We start from the raw sequence: 19,648 nt of genomic DNA, 5'->3' as shown, positions 1-19,648 counted from the left end.
AATGCGGGTTCCCCGCTTCCAATTCGCAATAGAGAGCCAGTTCACATATCTCCTCTGCGGCTCTGGTGCAAATGTGCACAGGAGCCAAAAATTTGGTCTAAAATCGGACCTGAACCGGTGAACCAAGATGCACCGGACCCCTGCTGGGAGCTGCATGTTGGCTTACTGAAGAGTATGTTCATGTACAGCATAGTATGCATTCAATACTTGGCCGGTTGTCCTTTTGCATAAATTACTGCATCAATGTAGAGTGGCATAGAGGTGATCAGCCTGTGGCACTGCTGAGGTGTTATGGAAGCCCAGGTTGCTTTTTATAGGGCCTTCCGCTTGTCTGCATTGTTGGGTCTTGTGTCTCTCATCTTCCTCTTGACAATACTCCACAGATTCTATATGGGGTTTAGGTCAGGCAACTTGGCTGGCCAATCAAGCACAGTGATACCAAGATCATTAAATCAAGTATTGGTACTTTTGGCAGTGTGGGCAGGTGCCAAGTCCTGCTGGAAAATTAAATCAGCATCTCCATAAAGCTTGGCCAGCAGAGGGAAGCATGAAGTGCTCTAGAATTTCCTGGTAGAGGACTGCACTGACTTTGAACTTGATAAAACACAGTGGACCAACACCAGCAGATGACTTGGCTCTCCAAATCATCACAGACTGTGGATAATTGTGCATTTCATTTGGAAATCAAGGTCCCAGAGTCTGGAGAAAGAGTGGAGAGGCACAGAATCCAAGTTGCTTGAGGTCCAGTGTGAAATTTCCACAGTCTGTGATGATTTGGGGAGCCATGCCATTTGCTGGTGTTGATCCACTGTTTTTTATCAAGTGCAAAGTCAGCGCAGCCCTCTACCAGCAAATTCTAGAGCACTTCATGCTTCCCTCTGCTGACCAGCTTTATGGAGATGCTGATTTTCATTTTCCAGCAAAAATGAGTGAAAATTTACTGACAGTCCTGTTTGGGGAGGACACACTGCCAAAAGTACCATATTGCTAGCACGACTGAGATTGTTATGGTTTATCTCAACTTCTGCCACTATCACTTTTGCTGGACAGCTTGATCTGTGTGTAATTCTGGAAAAATCCAAATAAAGATATATGGAGAAAACAGCAGAAGGTGCTGCATGTGCATCAGTGGGCAATAACACACTAACACCTAGGTTACAGGAGTCAGGAAGAATTAGCTGCTGGGTCATCTAAGACATATACGAAATGAGGCACTGACACAGCTCACCAGGCCCCACTTTTTACTAAAATATCACTTGTGTAGACTGATTTAAATATGCATAATAATATTAACAAATGTATTAACTGCATAGGGTTACCAGAGCACAATATTGTTCCCAATTGTGGTCCTTCAAAATTGGTGTTCCCTTTCTTCATATAAAAATCATAATGCAATGTTTTATTCTGTTTCAGCATTAATTTATCTGTCCAGAAAGGTTCATTGGTTGCTATTGTTGGTCAGGTTGGCTGTGGAAAGACTTCACTTCTCTCTGCATTACTTGGTGAAATGGAAAAAGTGGATGGTACCATTGCCCTAAAGGTTTGTATTAACCTGGCTGTTCTAATTTTAGATTTCATTAATATTTAATGAAACCAGAATATTCAGATTGGTGTGAAATATCCAAAAATGAAGATGATACATTTATTTTATGGTCATCTTTACTGACTGATTCAAGGTACACGTGTAAGTAGTTATAGACGTTAATGGAGACCGATTGCACAGGCATGGCCAGTTTAAAAATGATGTTATGGTGGGATGTAAATGTTGCAGCAGGTCACCACCTGGCCATACAGATAAATTAACATCTGGAGCAGGGGATGATGGGTTATTTTTAGGGCTGTTACTGATTACAATTTTCGTGTTCAATTAATCGATTTTTTTTTAAATCGATTAATCGACTACTTTCGATTAATTATAACGCATATACAAATCCAACTACTTTTAGCTGATTTAGCACCGTTGTTATGGCAACGGCCGAAGTCGGACATAGCGGGGCATGGCTAGGACATCACACGTCATAAACTCAGCCTCACTGTGCCCATAATCTCAGCCTTACCGTGACCATAATCGCAGCCTCACCGTGCCCATAATCGCAGCCTTACTGTGCCCATAATGCAGTCTCACCGTGCCCATAATTTCAGACTTACCATGCCCATAATCGCAGCCTCGCTGTTCCCATAATGCAGTCTCACCGTGCCCATAATCACAGCCTCACCATGCCCATAATCGCAGCCTCACCGTGCCCATAATGCTGTCTCACCGTGCCCATAATCGCAGCCTCGCCATGCCTATAATCGCAGCCCCACTGTGCCAATAATGCTGTCTTACCCTGCCCATAATGCTGTCTCACCGTGCCCATAATCGCAGCCTCGCCATGCCTATAATCGCAGCCCCACTGTGCCCATAATGCAGTCTTACCGTGCCCATAATGCAGTCTCACCATGCCCATAATCGCAGCCTCACTGTAGTCAGTGCCTGTGCCTGGATTACACAGTCTGCGTGCATCTCCCGCTGTGTGTCTTGGAGCTGAGTGTGAAAACTTTGGCCGCGCTGTGAGAAAAGTCCCACCCTCCTCCTAGATCAGCTCGTGTGATAGACAGAACACTGCTTCTATCACCCGAGCTGATCTAGGAGGAGGGCGGGACTTTTCTCACAGCGCAGCCAAGGTTTTCACACTCGACTCGGAAACACACAGCGGGAGATGCCCGCAGACTGTGTATGACATATAGTGGAGGAGAAGGAGGAGGGAGCTGAGCGCTGCGCTGCAGCCACAGCTTGGCCCAAAGTGGCCCCAGGGCAGGCAGCCTATCAATCAAAAAAAATAACGATTAATCGTGGCATTAATCGTTAATTTCCGCATCCCTAGTTATTTTAGATTGAGGTAAGCAGACAGAAAGGGGTGTTCAATGTTTAACCTATAATAATGACAAAGGATTGCCAATTTACCATGTTTTAGCTTAAGGGACCATACAGCAGATTCTTGCCTGGGCATTTGGTTTGTCTGGGCATTTGGTTTGTCTGAGGGATAAGTCACGGAGTATATCTGCAAATAGCAGAATATTCTAATGTGCAAACCAGATAACTTCTATGGTTGCTGGTGCTGTCCTGTTACCTCACATGTCTCACTGTTGGGTAGTAAGGATGAGCTCCGGCGTGTTCGCATGCTGCACGTGCCAAGCCCGCAATCTCTGCAGCTGCACATCGGGAAATGTCTCACTGCTTGTGATTAGCGCTGTGCAGTGCTGAGTTCCTGGCAGGCTTGGCACGTGCAGAATGCGAACACGCCGGAGCTCATCCTTGTTGGGTAGGTGAGGCTCCCATCACAGTGAAGGACTAGTAATGAAGCATGGATGGGGTAAGCCAGTGACCATGGAAGCTGTATGCATGAAAAGCTGTTTGACTCCACCAGGGAGTTTCCAACACCTGGTAAATGAGACATACATTTAGGTGATTTGTTTAAATTTACATTTCATATATTTATAGTAAGTATAGTGATGTTTATTTTCCTGAATTTTCTGGTCTTGTTTATAGGGTTCTATTGCATATGTACCTCAACAGACTTGGATTCCAAATGCATCGTTTAAAGACAATGTTCTCTTTGGAAGGCCTTTTGACAAAGACTGGTATGATAGTGTCATTCAGGGTTGTGCATTGCTGCCTGACCTACAAATTCTTTCAGGTGGTGAGAACACCGAAATAGGGGAAAAAGTGAGTATTGCTGTAAAGAAAAGTATTATTTTGTAATGTTCGGCATACATTCTTTATAATTTGTTAAATATTTAACATTTTGATTCTGGCTACTACATCAATACAGAGAAAGAAGGTAACAGGAAATAAAGGTAATTTATTTATTTATATTTTTTAGGGCATAAACTTGTCAGGTGGACAGAAGCAGCGAATTAGCATCGCTCGGGCTGTGTACAGGAACTGTGATGTTTACTTATTGGATGATCCTCTTTCTGCAGTGGACGCACATGTTGGGCAGCATTTGTTTGAACAGGTCATTGGACCCAATGGCTTACTCAAAGAAAAGGTGAGTTGATTTCTAAGCATTTTAGAGGTTAGTTGGTAAGCACTTTGTGCATTTCTTTAAGGCTCCATGCACACTGAAGCTCATAAACGGCCGTTTTTGGGAGTTTGGGCATTTTTTTTAACAGCCCATAAACTCCCCTTTATGTTATCCTATGTGTTCACACACATGGACGTTTTTGGACGTTTATCAGCAGGAGTTTATGGGCTGTTTTCTGAATGCCATTATTTCTGACCACAAAAAATGCCAAATGCTCATAAACGCAGATAAACGCTCAAAAACGTGGCTCACCAGTGTTTTTTTTTACATTTCTGATCCATTGAAAAAAAAAAAAAAACCCTAAAAAACGCTAATGCGGGAAAACGCTAAAAAACGCGAATAAACGCTATTGCAAAAACATTAAAAAACTTTGAAAGACTCACTGCAAAGCTACTGGCGTTTTTATAAGGTTATTTTAACGTCCAGTGTGCATGGAGCCTAACTCTGATAATGTAACAAACTGTAAAACTGTAAAATTCCTAACAGCTAGAATACCAATACACTGTTATGAAACAGAAACAAACATAAAGTACAGACTGTATTACACAGACTGTAAAATTCACATTTATCAAACATGAATTTACATTTTTTATAAGGTTTCGCACAGGAATTGCTTTGGATGAGGTTCTTCTAAGTTCAGTTTAGTTATAAAGATCATTGATCTCTAAGAACATATCTACTATTTAGAGGCAAGCAAAAATAGACAGACAAATATAACTAAAACAACCAATGCACCGTTAATGTAAACTTATATTTCTACCTAACAGTGGCGGCTGATGCTAAACATTTTTTTAGAGGGCTGGGGGGGGGCAGCAAACAAACCCCCCCAGGTCCGCACTCACCCCTCCACAGTCCCCCGCACTTAGCCCCTCCACAGTCCCCCACACTCAGCCCCTCCACAGTCCCCCGCACTCAGCCCCTCCATGGCTTCCTTGGCTTCTCTCCCAGGTTAACCCGATCCACCTCCTGTCCTGATTGGCTGGGAGGAGAAGCCGGAAGACAGTAGCGAATATTGATTTGCCAATGTCACAAGTGGGTGGGTTCTGCGCCCCGAGCCCAACCTTTTTCAAGCCAATTAGAGCCTCAGGCTCTGATCATGTGGCTTGAGAAAAAAGTCCAGCGCCCTGCATGCATTCCCGCATGCAAACTAGAGGGGTGGCGCCCCTGCGCTCCTAATGGACCGGCCGCTCCTGCTACCTAACCTTAGAGAGTGTGATATATTTTTTTTTAAAACCACACAAATTGTATTACTAAACCACCAACTTAACAAAAGTTCACTCATCTACCAAATAGGCACAATCACAGTATGCTAGGACAACCTTTCTCAACTGGGGTGCCGCTTAAAGTCGCCAGGGGTGCCGTATCATCTTGGCAGAGAAAGGTTGTTGCATTAGACCGAGCATTTACACCTTCTTAAATAAAAGAAAGTGAGATGTGCCTTTCACACAGTGTGCTGTACTTTCTGCCTCCCCCTACAGTGCAGTACCCGGCAGGGAGAGAGAAAGTAAGTAATGCAGATTTTTAGGCTATTTGAACGTGTGTGTGCATTAGGGATGAGCCCGATGTTCGAGTCGAACATCAGGTGTTCGCCTGTTTGCCGAATAGCGAACAATTTGGGGTGTTCGCAGCAAATTCGAAAGCCACGGAACACCCTTTAAAAGTCTATGGGAGAAATCAAAAGTGCTCATTTTAAAGGCTTATATGCATAGTATTTTCATAAAAAGTGATTGGGGACCTGGGTCCTGCCCCAGGGGACATGTATCAATGCAAAAAAAAGTTTTAAAAATGGCCATTTTTTTGGGAGCAGTGATTTTAATAATACCTAAAGTGAAACAATAAAAGTGAAATATTCCTTTAAATTTCGTACCTGGGGGGTGTCTATAGTATGCCTGTAAAGTGGCGCATGTTTCCTGTGTTTACAACAGTCCCTGCACAAAATGACATTTCTAAAGGAAAAAAGTCATTTAAAAGTACTATAATGAATTGTCGGTCTTGGCAATACACATAAAAGTCATTGAAACAGTCCATTACCAGGCCCTTTGGGTCTGGTATGAATATTAAGGGTAACCCCGAACCAAAATTTTAAAAAAAATTGCGTGGGGGTCTCCCCAAATTCCATACCAGGCCCTTCAGGTCTGGTATGGATATTAAGGGGAACCCCACACCAAAATAAAAAAAATGGCGTGGGGGTTCCCCTCAAAATCCATGTACCCCATACTCATTCACATAGGGTGGGGGGCCGGGATCTGGGGGCCCCTTTATTAAAGGGGGCTCCCGGATTCCAATAAGCTGCCCGCCCGCAGACCCCGACAACCAATGGCCAGGGTTGTTGGGAAGAGGCCTTTGTCCTCATCAACATGGGGACAAGGTGCTTTGGGGCGGGGGGGGCACAGGGCGCCCCCCTGCCCCAAAGAACCCACCCCACCATGTTGAGGGCATGCGGCCTGGTTCGGTTCAGGGGGGCGCGCTCGCTCGTCCCCACCCCTTTTCCTGAACGTCCGGGCTGCATACTCGGATAAGGGTCTCGTATGGATCTAGGGGACCCCCACGCCGTTTTTTCGGGGTAGGGAGTTCCCGTTAAAATCCATACCAGATCCAAGAGTCTGGTATGCTCTTGGAGGGGGAACCCATGCCGGTTTTTTATTTAAAAGTTCCCCCTCAAAATCACCTGAGCACAAGTCGCATGCCAAAGTTGTATCATGCAAGACAGCAATCCGACTTTGATCTGACTTCAATGATGGTCAATGGGCTGAAGTAGGATCAAAGTCGGACCAAAGTAGTACTGGGAGCATTTTCAAAGTTGGAACAACTTGTGTCGGACCAGTTAGGACGGCTTCTGTAGGGAAACATTGATTTTCACACGTCATGCAACATGAGCTCCCAATGTCGGAGCGTTTGTCGCACTAGTGTGAACCCGGCCACATATGACATTGATGATCACCTGTTTGGTATAACTGGTTAATCATACACCTGATTTTGTGCAAGTGTAAGAAATGATGCTGGTTTGAAGCCAAAGGGTAATCACACCAAATTGTTTTTGATTTAGATTTTATTCTGTTCGCTCACTTTCTGTAAATTGATAAAAAAAAATAAACAATTAAAATATATATTTTTAAAGCACACCCACTTAAAAATTTTGTACAGTGCTGTATATATAAATAAAGGATGAATACTGATTAGGTGATTGCTCATTTACAGACTGCAGTTCATACTCAATTAACAAATAGCCTTGACCACTTCACGCAAATCGCCGTACCCGTACGTCGCTTTTTTGACGCTAAATACCTTTGTTATGGCAGCAGCTAGCTGCCATAGCCTTGGTATTTTCAGGAACGGCGTGCGTTTCTCTTTCAGATAAAAGTGGTCTCTGCGGCGCGCTCCGGTTGTCTCCGCCACTTACTGGAGCCGTCGGTATCGTGTCCGCTCCCCTGACGATCGTGTCCGCTCCCCTGACCGCCTGGATGCCGAGTGAGGGAAAGATGACCCCCACCAGGCTCCATAGCATAGGAAGGCAGAAGCAACATCAAACGTCATTTCCGCCCAATGCTCTTAAAGGCGAATTTTTTTTTATTTTTATTTTTTAATTGCATTTTAGTGTAAATTTGAGATCTGAGGTCTTTTTGACCCCAGATTTCACATTTAAGAGTTCCTGTCATGCTTTTTTCTATTATGGATGTTTAAATAGGAATAAAAGTGACCTATTTTTTAAATTTTTTTTTAAGGACAGTGTAAAAATAAAAGGTAAAATAAATAAGAAAAAAACAGTTTGTTTTTTTTTAGAGCACCCCATCCCACCGAGCTCGCGCGCAGAAGCGAATGCATATGTAAGTCGCACCCGCATATGAAAACGGTGTTCAAACCACACATGTGAGGTATTGCCACGAATGTTAGAGCGAGAGAAATAATTCTATCTCTAAACTCCTCTGTAACTCAAGACTGGTAAACTGTAGAAATTTTTAAATGTCGCCAATGGAGATTTTTAAGTGCAAAAGTTTGTCACCATTCCACGAGCGGGTGCAATTTTGAAGCATGACATGTTGGGTATCAATTTACTCGGCGTAACATTATCTTTCACAATATAGAAAGAAATTGGGCTAACTTTACTGTTGTCTTATTTTTCAAAAAATTTTATTTTTTTTCAAACAAATTGTGCTTGTAAGATCGCTGTGCAAATAGGGTGTGACATAAAGTATTATTAAAGCCATTTTATTCTCTAGGGTGTCTGAAAAAAAAAATATATATATAATTGTTGGGGGTTCTAAGGATTGTTCTGGCAAAAAAAAAAAATGATTTTAACTTGTAAACAACAAGTGTCAAAAAGAGGCTCGGTCCTTAACTGGTTAAAGTGGATGTAAACCGTCACATATACTCAGTGAAGTGAACAGTCTCAGATGATACACAGAGATGGAACAAATCTCCCTATATACGTTTTACATGTATATATGCTGTCTTCATCTGTATATATCCTTTAGAAAGTGCTCTTATGCCGCGTACACACGGTCGGAATTTCCGACAACAAATGTTCGATGTGTAGGCTCCATCAGACATTTGCTGTCGGAATTTCCGACAACAAATGTTTAAGAGCAGGTTCTCCAATTTTCCGATAGCAAAACTTGTTTACACAATTCCGACACACAAAAGTCCACGCGTGCTCGGAATCAAGCAGAAGAGCCGCACTGGCTATTGAACTTAATTTTTCTTGGCTCGTCGTACGTGTTGTATGTCACCGCATTCTTGACGTTCGGAATTTCCGACAACATTTGTGTGACTGTGTGTATGCAAGACAAGTTTGAGCCACATCCGTCGGAAAAAAATCCACAGTTTTGTTGTCGGAATGTCCGATCATGTGTACAGGGCATCATTGTTACAGATTTTTCTCTTCCTGTTCAGCACTGGAAGTGGATTATTGGCATACAGCCAAGACAGCTGATTGGAGGAAAGGCACACACCCAGTCTCCTCATAGGCAAAGGAAAGAAAGTAATGTGCAGAGCTGTGCTCTGATAAGTCAAGTTCTGTGCTAATCTATTTATAGCAACCTCCCATGACACACATTTCAGGCTGGCTTTATCTCCTGTGTCAGAAGTTATCAGAGCTACAGAGCAGGAGAAAGCCATGGGTACTTTGGAGAGAGATAAGAAAACACTGCAGATATATGTGCCCAGCTCAAATTTAATGAATCAGGTTTACATCCACTTTAATTGCATTGAATATAACACACTATTCAGTAAATCCTACTGAGACCAGTATTCATGTGCCTTAGACAAAGAAAATGAAATGTATGTCATGTTACCATGGGCTTATACACGCTTACTTTTCTTAGACACGTGTTTTAGTGACTCATGGCCTTAGCTTCCTGCCACAAATGGACATGATTGTTGTGTTGTCTGATGGAAGAATTTCTGAAGTTGGAACATATAATGAGCTTCTTAAAAAGGATGGAGCTTTCTCAGAATTCCTGCAAACATATGCACTTACTTCTGAAGAAAGTGACGAGTCTACAGCAAAATGTAAGTTAATATTAAAATGCTTTTGATACCATTATTTGATTTTTAAATAGATCTTTACATAATAAAGTAGACACTAGAATTTTGTTGTGTAATGTTCTAGAACTACAGTGGGTTCACCCAAGTCTTCATTCTACACTGCTTCACCGTAGAGGTAGCTAAACTTTTTTAGGCCTCGTGCACATGCTGCTGTTTTTGGCTTCAGGCATTTTTTTTTTTTTTGCAGCCAGTAAACTCTCCAACATTCTATCCTATGTGTCCATGCACTAGTGGCTTTTAAGAGGAGTTTTTCAGCTGTAAAAATGCTCTAACTCTGATAATACTTAAGAAAGCTGAAAAATGCAGCTATTCAGCATTTTGTGGGAGTATAAATACATGTAAGTTATGGGGTGAGTGGCGCTACCTGTAAATTAAAAAGTGATCTTAGTGGATCACTCTTCTCAAATGAGAGTGCGCTATGGTGAGTTACCACCAGGTGTTTTAGAAATTTGGTGTGCTGAAATAGAGCTGCACGATTCTGGCTAAAATGAGAATCACGATTTTTTTGCTTAGAGGATAGATCACGATTCTCTCACGATTCTCGCGGCGTAACATCATCCTTCACATTAAAACAAAAAAGTTGTGCTAACTTTACTGTTTCGTTTTTTTTTAATTTATTGAAGTGTATTTTTTCCCAAAAAATTGCATTTGAAAGACCGCTGGGCAAATACAGTGTGACATAAAATATTGCAGCAATTGCCATTTTATTCCCTAGGGTCTCTGCTAAATATAGATAGATAGATAGATAGATAGATAGATAGATAGATAGATAGATAGATAGATAGATAGATAGATATTCTCTAATGTTTGGGGGTTCCAAGTAATTTTTTTTTAGCAAAAAATATTGATTTTAACTTAAGAAAGAAGTGTCAGAAAAAGATTTAGACTTTAAGTGGTTAAACTTCCTGCATTTACACGTTGTTTAAAACTTGGCAGATTGCCCAGGTTATTTGTTTACACAGAGAAGTTTATCACTTTGATCTAAGAAGGAAGTTAGTTACAATGTTTCAAGTTCTAAACTTGGCAGACTGCCCGGATGTTTTCTTTTGACAGCTGAGTGAGCAGATAATCTCTCCACTTGTTTAAATGAAAGAATCGGCAAACTCTGCAGGAGAGATCGTCAGGGGAGGTGAATCGAGATCACGATTTTTTAACGATTAATTGTGCAGCTCTATGCTGAAATGCTCCACATTCTACAGATAATAAGACTTTTATACATTGTGTAAAAAATGTGCATTCATCAAAATACCATTATATGCATTAGCAACAGAATTGAATATTCCTAGAGTCTCTTCTTAGACATAAAGTGAGAACAGATAAAAAACAGCACATGCAAGTGTTTGTAACCATACTCAAAGTGGTAGCTGTGTCTTTTTAAAAAAAACTTCGACTGAACACAGTGCAAAAAACAAAAAGAAAGAAATAAATGAATGATAAAAAAATATATATCAATATTGAAAGGCAGTCCAATCTTATATGATTGCTGATAACATAATTTTCAGGTGACTTGTGCAATATTCAAAGTGACTTGTGCTTGAATTCGTTTCCAATCCTTGTGCAAAGTGATGGGTGACTGTTGTGCTCCCCTTTTGAATCCCTACTCACCAGATCCTAGCACCCCTACAAGGGTAAACCGCATGTAGTGAGTATGTGGTGGCTTCCGGGCCAATCACTCCCTCCTTTTAGCACGTCCTGGGAAATCCAAAGCCTCCAGACTCTCAAAGGACCGTTGGAATGTTCTTTTAACCCTGGGTCAGAGTGTAGCAGTCTCCTTCTCTATACCCCCGATATTGTATCATCCATAAATCGTAAATAGCGCTCTAAGATAAATCCTTGCTGGCCGAAAATACAGCAGACTATTTACACTTCCTGGAATGAGAACACTCAATGACGTCAGCATGTCGCTCCACCCTACACGTTTCATCACATGTGATATCGTCCGGGGCTACTTTTGTGGGAGTATCTTTGCTATAAAAAAAAAAACGAAATAAAGCTACTGCTCAAAGCTGCAAAAAGTATTCTACAGCTACAGCTTTCCACAGCTAACGCTACTGGCATTTTTATAGCATCCAGTGTGCATGAGGCCATAGGATTAGAGTTTCATTAGAAGCCTCCATACACAGTAACAGATGTAGATGTCATAGCAAACCTAACATAAGGAATCATGCACATGGGCACTCTTTCCCCAATAGCATAAAAGACAGGTATATTCCGGCTCCCAGGAGGCAACGGTCTAGCATAAGCCCACTGTCAGCAGCCTTGTCAAAATCAATGACAGGCGGAAATATACAGTATTCACATTCCCCGAACGCAGAAATTTCACATTGAGCATAAGTCCCTGAATGCATACGGCAGCTGTCACTAATTTTAACAGGGCTGCTGGTAGCAGGTTGTATGCTGCATCTCCTGGGTGTCAGAATACACTTGATTTTTATGCTATACGGGCAAAAACCCCAATGTACATGAGCTCTAACTATGTGACTTGTGTACAAAAGGGTGAGTTATGCCAGATTTTGGGAGAAGCAAGCGTACCAATTGCTCAGGTGTGTGCTGGCTTCATAAGAGAACCACAGTTAAAGCTCAGGGCCCCACCCTCCTGGGAGAGGTCTGTGTGTCTGAGCCTGAGTTCACACATATGCGATGCGGGAATCAGTGCGATTCCAGTGCATCGCATCTTCCTCGCAGGCAGTGCCCTCTGCGAACCGCTGCGGGTGTCAATACAAATTTAATGACACCCCCAGATCGGTTCTCAGATCGCAGTGCGAACTGTGAATTCGGACAGGAATCGAATCGCATGGGTGTGAAACACTCATGCGATCCGATTTTAGTGCGGAGAAAAAGAAGGTTTGCATAGACATCGCATGTGATCGGCACAGCAATGCGGTGCGAATCACATGCAATGTCTGTGTTCGAATGTGTGAACCCAGGCTGAAGGGAGCTGTGGGAGATGCTGTTGGGCATCAGTGGTGTTCAGGTTGGGAGGGAGGAAGGCTCAAACCTGGGAGGAAGTCCACAAGGACTAGAAGGAGTCCATATTGGACAAGAGAAGCAGCTGGGGAGCTGAACAGAAATAGTCCAAGAGGGACACAAACAGCTGGGAAGCTGTAAGGAAGATGCAGAGCTGAGATACAGTGTCTGTGCATAGACACGGGGATGTGTTTAATGGTCAAGTGGACCAAGCAAAGGTACTAAAGTTCAGGAGGGAACCCGAAGAGGTACTTGGAGCAGTAAAACTGCCACAAGAGAGCCAGGAGGCTTACTGTTATGTTTTTCAGTGATGGTGAGAATCCCCCAGCGTGGGAAGACATACCTGTGTGAATTGTGATGTTTGTTTTAAAAAAAAATGGGCTGCCATGCCCTTAAAAATACAGTTTTGGACTGGGGCAACTCATTGTAAATGCACCTTCTGCTTGATTTTAATCACCCCAATCTTACAAGATATATAACTAGAATATTGTTTATTAAAAACATTTACAGCGTCTTATATTTGGGCAAGAAAATTAACAGATTCAGCTGTGAATATACATTTGGGTGACAAGTGGGATGTTGGGGAGTCTAATCTTTCAAAAATCTGTATGACTGTGAAGGATCTGGAGTGATCACAATTTACAGATGTTCTGTTTCACTTGACATATTGTTGAAGCCAGGGTTCTGGGAATGTGGAGGGCGTTCATCTATTCTTCTTTTGAGCTATAACTTCTTTGCACTTGCAAAGTGCACAGTCTATTTGCCTTTAGTAAATCAACCCCATTGTGTAGCAAAATACCTCACCTCATACACCTATATATATGCAGAGGCATATCTAGTGAAAATGGCACCTATGGCAAGCACTGAAACTGCGCCCCTGTCAAACCATTTGAAACCCATCTTTCGGAAAACCTTAACAAAAAAAAACAGCTAACAAAACCACAAGTCAAGCTCTTTAATCTTTCATTTAACAAATTATGGATTGGCACTACATAAAAATTACAACTGCAATTACACCCAGTGCTGCTTTTAGCAGGTGTAGTACCCACTGACAGTGACAAATTCAAATGAATGGTGGTGCTCTGCAAGCTTTCCAAAACTTTGTGCATTGTGGAGTTCAAGGGGTTAAAGCACACAGTGTGGAGGTGATACAACACCTCCTCACCACCCCTCAAAAGCACATGTGAACGAGCCCCTACATATTCCTGCATGTCAATGGTGAAGGGCAGCTCAAACAATGTCATGCCTTTTGCTGGACTATGAATAAACAGCAGGTGCACATCACTAATCACAAAGTTGTAAAGATATTGCATTTCTGATATATATATCTATATATATCTAGATAGATATATATAGATATCTAGATATATATAGATATATATATCTAGATATCTATATATATATATAGATATATATTTTTTTTTTTTTTTTCAGTACATCTCAGCATATGAAGGTCCACTTTTCTGAAAGCCACACAGAACAGACTTGCTATATGTACACTGTGCACTGTCCTGTGTAAAACATTTGCTCTTCCCTCTTTGGGTGCCAAAAGGATTAGCAAGGTGATCTCTATCCCAGTGTGCAGTGGTTCAATGTGCTGGTTACTTGAGACCGTGCAGTATGAGTTGAACATACAGCTTACACCAAGGATGGGGCACAGGAATTGGGGTAACTCTTCGCTATGACACAGATGGCACCTTGGCATTGTAATTGGAGAGGGAGACCTAGAATTTTGATAGGAGGGGGATACCTATGCAGTGTGACAGGAGGGGGGGTATCTGGGCAGTGTGACAGGAGGGGGGGTACCTGGGTAGTGTGACAGGAGGGGGGTACCTGGGCAGTGTGACATGAGGGGGGGTACCTGGGTAGTGTGACAGGAGGGGGGTACCTGGGCAGTGTGACAGGAGGGGGGGTACCTGGGCAGTGTGACAGGAGGGGGGTACCTGGGCAATCTTACAGCAGGGGGATATCTGGGCAGTGTGACAGGAGGGGCGGTACCTGGGCAGTGTGACAGGAGGGGGGGTACCTGGGCAGTGTGACAGGAGGGGGGGTAACCTGGGCAGTGTGACAGGAGGGGGGATACCTGGGCAGTGTGACAGGAGGGGGGGTACCTGGGCAGTGTGACAGGAGGGGGGGTACCTGGGCAGTGTGACAGGAGGGGGGTACCTGGGCAATCTTACAGCAGGGGGATATCTGGGCAGTGTGACAGGAGGGGCGGTACCTGGGCAGTGTGACAGGAGGGGGGGGTACCTGGGCAGTGTGACAGGAGGGGGGGTAACCTGGGCAGTGTGACAGGAGGGGGGATACCTGGGCAGTGTGACAGGAGGGGGGGTACCTGGGCAGTGTGACAGGAGGGGGGATACCTGAGCAGTGTGACAGGAGGGGGGGTACCTGGGCAGTGTGACAGGAGGAGGGGTACCTGGGCAGTGTGACAGGAGGAGGGGTACCTGGGCAGTGTGACGGGGGGTACCTGGGCAGTGTGACAGGGGGGGTACCTGGGCAGTGTGACAGGGGGGGGATAACAAGAGGAGGACCTAGAATTTTGATAGGAGGGGGATACCTATGCAGTGTGACAGGAGGGGGGATACCTGAGCAGTGTTGCAGGAGGGGGGATACCTGGGCAGTGTGACATGAGCGGGAGGGGGTATCTGGGCAGTGTGACAGAAGGGGAATATCTGGGCAGTGTGACAGGAGGGGGGGGTGTATCTGGGCAGTGTGACAGAAGGGGGGTATCTGGGCAGTGTGACAGGAGGGGGGGTATCTGGGCAGTGTGACAGGAGGGGGGGTACCTGGGCAGTGTGACAGGAGGGGGGGTACCTGGGCAGTGTGACAGGAGGGGGGGTACCTGGGCAGTGTGACAGGAGGGGGGTACCTGGGCAGTGTTACAGGAGGGGGATATCTGGGCAGTGTGACAGGAGGGGGGGTACCTGGGCAGTGTGACATGAGGGGGAGGGGGTATCTGGGCAGTGTGAAGGGAGGGGGGATATCTGGGCAGTGTGACAGGAGGGGGGGTGTATCTGGGCAGTGTGACAGAAGGGGGGGTATCTGGGCAGTGTGGCAGGAGGGGGGGTATCTGGGTAGTGTGACAGGAGGGGGTACCTGGGCAGTGTGACAGGAGGGGGGTATCTGGGCAGTGCGACAGGAGGGGGGATATCTGGGCAGTGTGACAGGAGGGGGGGTGTATCTGGGCAGTGTGACAGAAGGGGGGGTATCTGGGCAGTGTGGCAGGAGGGGGGTATTTGGGTAGTGTGACAGGAGGGGGTACCTGGGCAGTGTGACAGGAGGGGGTGGTACCTGGGTAGTGTGACAGGAGGGGGTACCTGGGCAGTGTGACAGGAGGGGGGGTACCTGGGCAGTGTGACAGGAGGGGGGTACCTGGGCAGTGTTACAGGAGGGGGATATCTGGGCAGTGTGACAGGAGGGGGGGTACCTGGGCATTGTGACAGGAGGGGGGTACCTGGGCATTGTGACAGGAGGGGGGGTAACCTGGGCAGTGTGACAGGAGGGGGGATACCTGAGCAGTGTGACAGGAGGGGGGGTACCTGGGCAGTGTGACAGGAGGAGGGGTACCTGGGCAGTGTGACAGGAGGAGGGGTACCTGGGCAGTGTGACGGGGAGGTACCTGGGCAGTGTGACAGGAGGGGGATAACAAGAGGAGGACCTAGAATTTTGATAGGAGGGGGATACCTATGCAGTGTGACAGGAGGGGGGATACCTGGGCAGTGTTGCAGGAGGGGGGATACCTGGGCAGTGTGACATGAGGGGGAGGGGGTATCTGGGCAGTGTGACAGGAGGGGGGGTACCTGGGCAGTATTACAGGAGGGGGGATATCTGGGCAGTGTGACAGGAGGGGGGGTATCTGGGCAGTGTGACAGGAGGGGGGGTATCTGGGCAGTGTGACAGGAAGGGGGGTATCTGGGCAGTGTGACAGGAGGGGGGGTACCTGGGTAGTGTGATAGGAGGGGGGTACCTGGGCAGTGTGACAGGAGGGGGGGTACCTGGGCAGTGTGACAGAAGGGGGGGTACCTAGGCAGTGTGACAGGAGGGGGTACCTGGGCAGTGTTACAGGAGGGGGATACCTATGCAGTGTGACAGGAGGGGGGTACCTGGGCATTGTGACAGGAGGGGGGGTACCTGGGCAGTGTGACAGGAGGGGGTAACCTGGGCAGTGTGACAGGAGGGGGGATACCTGGGCAGTGTGACAGGAGGGGGGATACCTGGGCAGTGTGACAGGAGGGGGGGTACCTGGGCAGTGTGACGGGGGGTACCTGGGCAGTGTGACGGGGGGGGGATACCTGGGCAGTGTGACAGGAGGGGGGATACCTGGGCAGTGTGACAGGAGGGGGGGTACCTGGGCAGTGTGACGGGGGGTACCTGGGCAGTGTGACGGGGGGATACCTGGGCAGTGTGACAGGAAGGGGGGATAACAAGAGGAGGGGAGGAATAACATAAGGACACGTGGAGTGAACACATTATTCTCTCTCATGTGCAGGGCACTGTGTCATATTCTGGCACCGGCCCTCATATCACACACAACACACAGTAATCACAAAGAATGCTCAGAATTCCATCCTCACCCCCCCTCCTCCTCCGGTTCCTCAGGTTGTTGTTTCTCTTACTGTGGCTGACTTTGCGGTTGGTCTCTTGCAAGTTCTGTTCCTGGTCGGCCGTCTGTACATAAACAACATGCTCATCGGCCAATCATGGAGCTTCCATCTCTGATCCAGCGCCGATGTCCCATAATTCTTCACTGACACCTCAACACTGTGCAGAGTGATCTGACAGGTTGCCGGTCAGGCTCTAAAGGGGGAGAGGGCGGAGCTGGACCAAGTTCACTGCCAGAATCCCTCTTCTTCAGCGGCTCCTTCCTCAGCATAATCTGAGTTCTCGGTAAAGTCATCCAGGGAGGGCTGGGGTGCCCTCCATGTCCGCACGTCTTCTTCTCCTCCTGCAGGATCCCGGCTGATCCTGTCTAGTGTCTGAGTTTCCATTGAGATGCTGGAATAGATTTTTGGCAGCTCCGCAAGAAAAAAGCCATGACACCCAGTGCGCACACCTATGCATAAGTGCCTTGCAGCCCAGCCACTCACGAACGCCCCCTTTATATGGCGCCCATGGTACTTGCCATATCTGCCATACCCTGGATACGCCACTGCACATAAACTTCATGATTTTGCAAATGCTACCTTTGAAATGCTTGGATAGTTTATCATGTCAAACAACACAGGAGCCCTGATCTTTAGACATTTACCCAAAGGTTGTCAACTTAGACCACTTCCCCAATGGCACTGGTTATATGCAGAAGCCTTGCTTGACTCCAGAATCTCCCCTTTGTGTAGCAAACTCACCTGTCTTTAACTGGCTATCTGTTCTCTTAGGTACTTTTACTTGCTAGCCCTGGCTCTGTCAGTGTCTTCAACCACATCTACATTGTGACAGCCAGTGCTGCTACCACTTAGTATATTGTTGTAGGTTTTGTCAATGATATTTAATGTAGTCTTTTAGTGAAGCCTGACGTTGATTATATTATTCATAATACCTTGGCAATAATATATGTAGGTGTAATTCAAGGCCACAAAGGGAAGACAGGAAACACACTAAAAATGGACTCTGTTGCTTCCACAAGGTAATACTTTTTAATCTAATAAATTCTATTGTTCTTTATGGTTTATTTTGCACATGCAGTAACCTATAAATTCAATCACAGGAAGGTGAAAGACACTGAGATGAATGGAGATACTGAAAGAGATGAAGATGCCGGGAAGCTTACTGATGCAGACGTCGCTCTCACGGGCAGGGTAAAGTGCATTTTTATTACATGTTTTGTATCAATAAAAAAAAAACAGTTAGGGGAGAGCAAACGGCATTGCCAGGCAAAGAAATCAGAAGTTTACTCTAGAAGAGTTTTTGCATTTTGATATAATCAGTCACTGAATGCCCAGTGCAAATGCTATATTTCTAAAAGCCTCAATGGTGCAATGAAGGCTGTGGGATGTACAGTGTGGTTCCAACGCAGCCTGGGGTCTATTCCTATGTGCTGTGTGAAGGGGGAGGGAGAGGGTTTTTTTCCCACCAATCGGCTCTCAGCTTTCCTCACTGAGCTCTGCAGAGTATATTTCATCTCCCCACCCTACTTTCTGAATACTCAGACAAGTTGTAAAAAATGTGGAATTTGAGCAGCTGTAGAGGAGAGGTAAAAAGATAAAAAGGTACAACATATGTAGGAGGATTTGTTACATCTCTGTGAGCTGATTGAACATACTGTATAAAGCCTCATGAAGAAGCAGTTAACCAACCTGATCGTAAAGGAAGCACAAATCAACAGTGACATCTTTTTTCTTTCAAGATGCAAAAAGAGTAATCTCATACCACATGGCCTCTGTATTAAAAACCTTTGTGCAAATACACTTAACTCTTAATATGCAAAAGGACTTTGTAAACATACCAGCGAGAGACTAAGGCGCAAACTCATACACAAACTGTATGGTAAAAGGATAACAATCAGGAAACAAAAGCAGTGGGTTTTTGAAACCCTGATAGCATAGGATCCTACCAACACTTACCAAATTAAAAATGAAATGAAAACTATACAAATGTGACTGCAAAAACTTGCCATTAATAAGAAGCAAAAAAAAAAAAAACTCCAAAAAACTAAAACTATACCAAGAGCAAACTCTTTGGATACAACCCAAACAACATAAAACCAACACATCTACACATCCTTCTAATGCCGAGTATACACGATCAGACATTCCGACGACAAAATCCATGGATTTTTTCGATGGATGTTGGCTCAAACTTGTCTTGCATACACACGGTCACACAAATCTTGTCGGAAATTCTGAACGTCAAGAACGCGGTGACGTACAACACGTACGACCAGCCAAGAAAAATGAAGTTCAATAGCCAGTGCGGCTCTTCTGCTTGATTCTGAGCATGCGTGGAACTTTGTGCGTCGGAATTGTGTACACACGATCGGAATTTACGACAACGGATTTTGTTGTCGGAAAATTTGAGAACCAGCTCTCAGATTTTGTGTGACGGAAATTCCGATGGAAAATGTCTGA

The 19,648-nt window shown here is 45.1% G+C and overlaps 1 protein-coding gene across 4 annotated transcripts in view; it reads left to right on the top strand.

Annotated features, from left to right (window-relative positions):
* Window positions 1-19,648, top strand: part of LOC141101795 (multidrug resistance-associated protein 1-like) — a 511,330-nt gene that overhangs the window by 312,173 nt on the left and 179,509 nt on the right. For 3 of the 4 annotated variants that reach the window (XM_073591129.1, XM_073591131.1, XM_073591132.1), the window contains 6 exons: window positions 1,414-1,540; window positions 3,533-3,709; window positions 3,867-4,034; window positions 9,392-9,578; window positions 18,141-18,207; window positions 18,289-18,379. In XM_073591129.1, coding sequence (XP_073447230.1) covers window positions 1,414-1,540; window positions 3,533-3,709; window positions 3,867-4,034; window positions 9,392-9,578; window positions 18,141-18,207; window positions 18,289-18,379 — 817 coding nt within the window. The remainder of the gene's footprint in view (window positions 1-1,413; window positions 1,541-3,532; window positions 3,710-3,866; window positions 4,035-9,391; window positions 9,579-18,140; window positions 18,208-18,288; window positions 18,380-19,648) is intronic. The other variant, XM_073591130.1, reaches the window with a different exon arrangement.

The sequence above is a fragment of the Aquarana catesbeiana genome, linkage group LG06 (assembly GCF_042186555.1).
Source record: "Aquarana catesbeiana isolate 2022-GZ linkage group LG06, ASM4218655v1, whole genome shotgun sequence".
Taxonomy (NCBI): Eukaryota; Metazoa; Chordata; class Amphibia; order Anura; family Ranidae; genus Aquarana; species Aquarana catesbeiana.
Note: the sequence above shows the minus strand (reverse complement) of the source record. Positions and strands in the feature narration are given on the sequence as shown.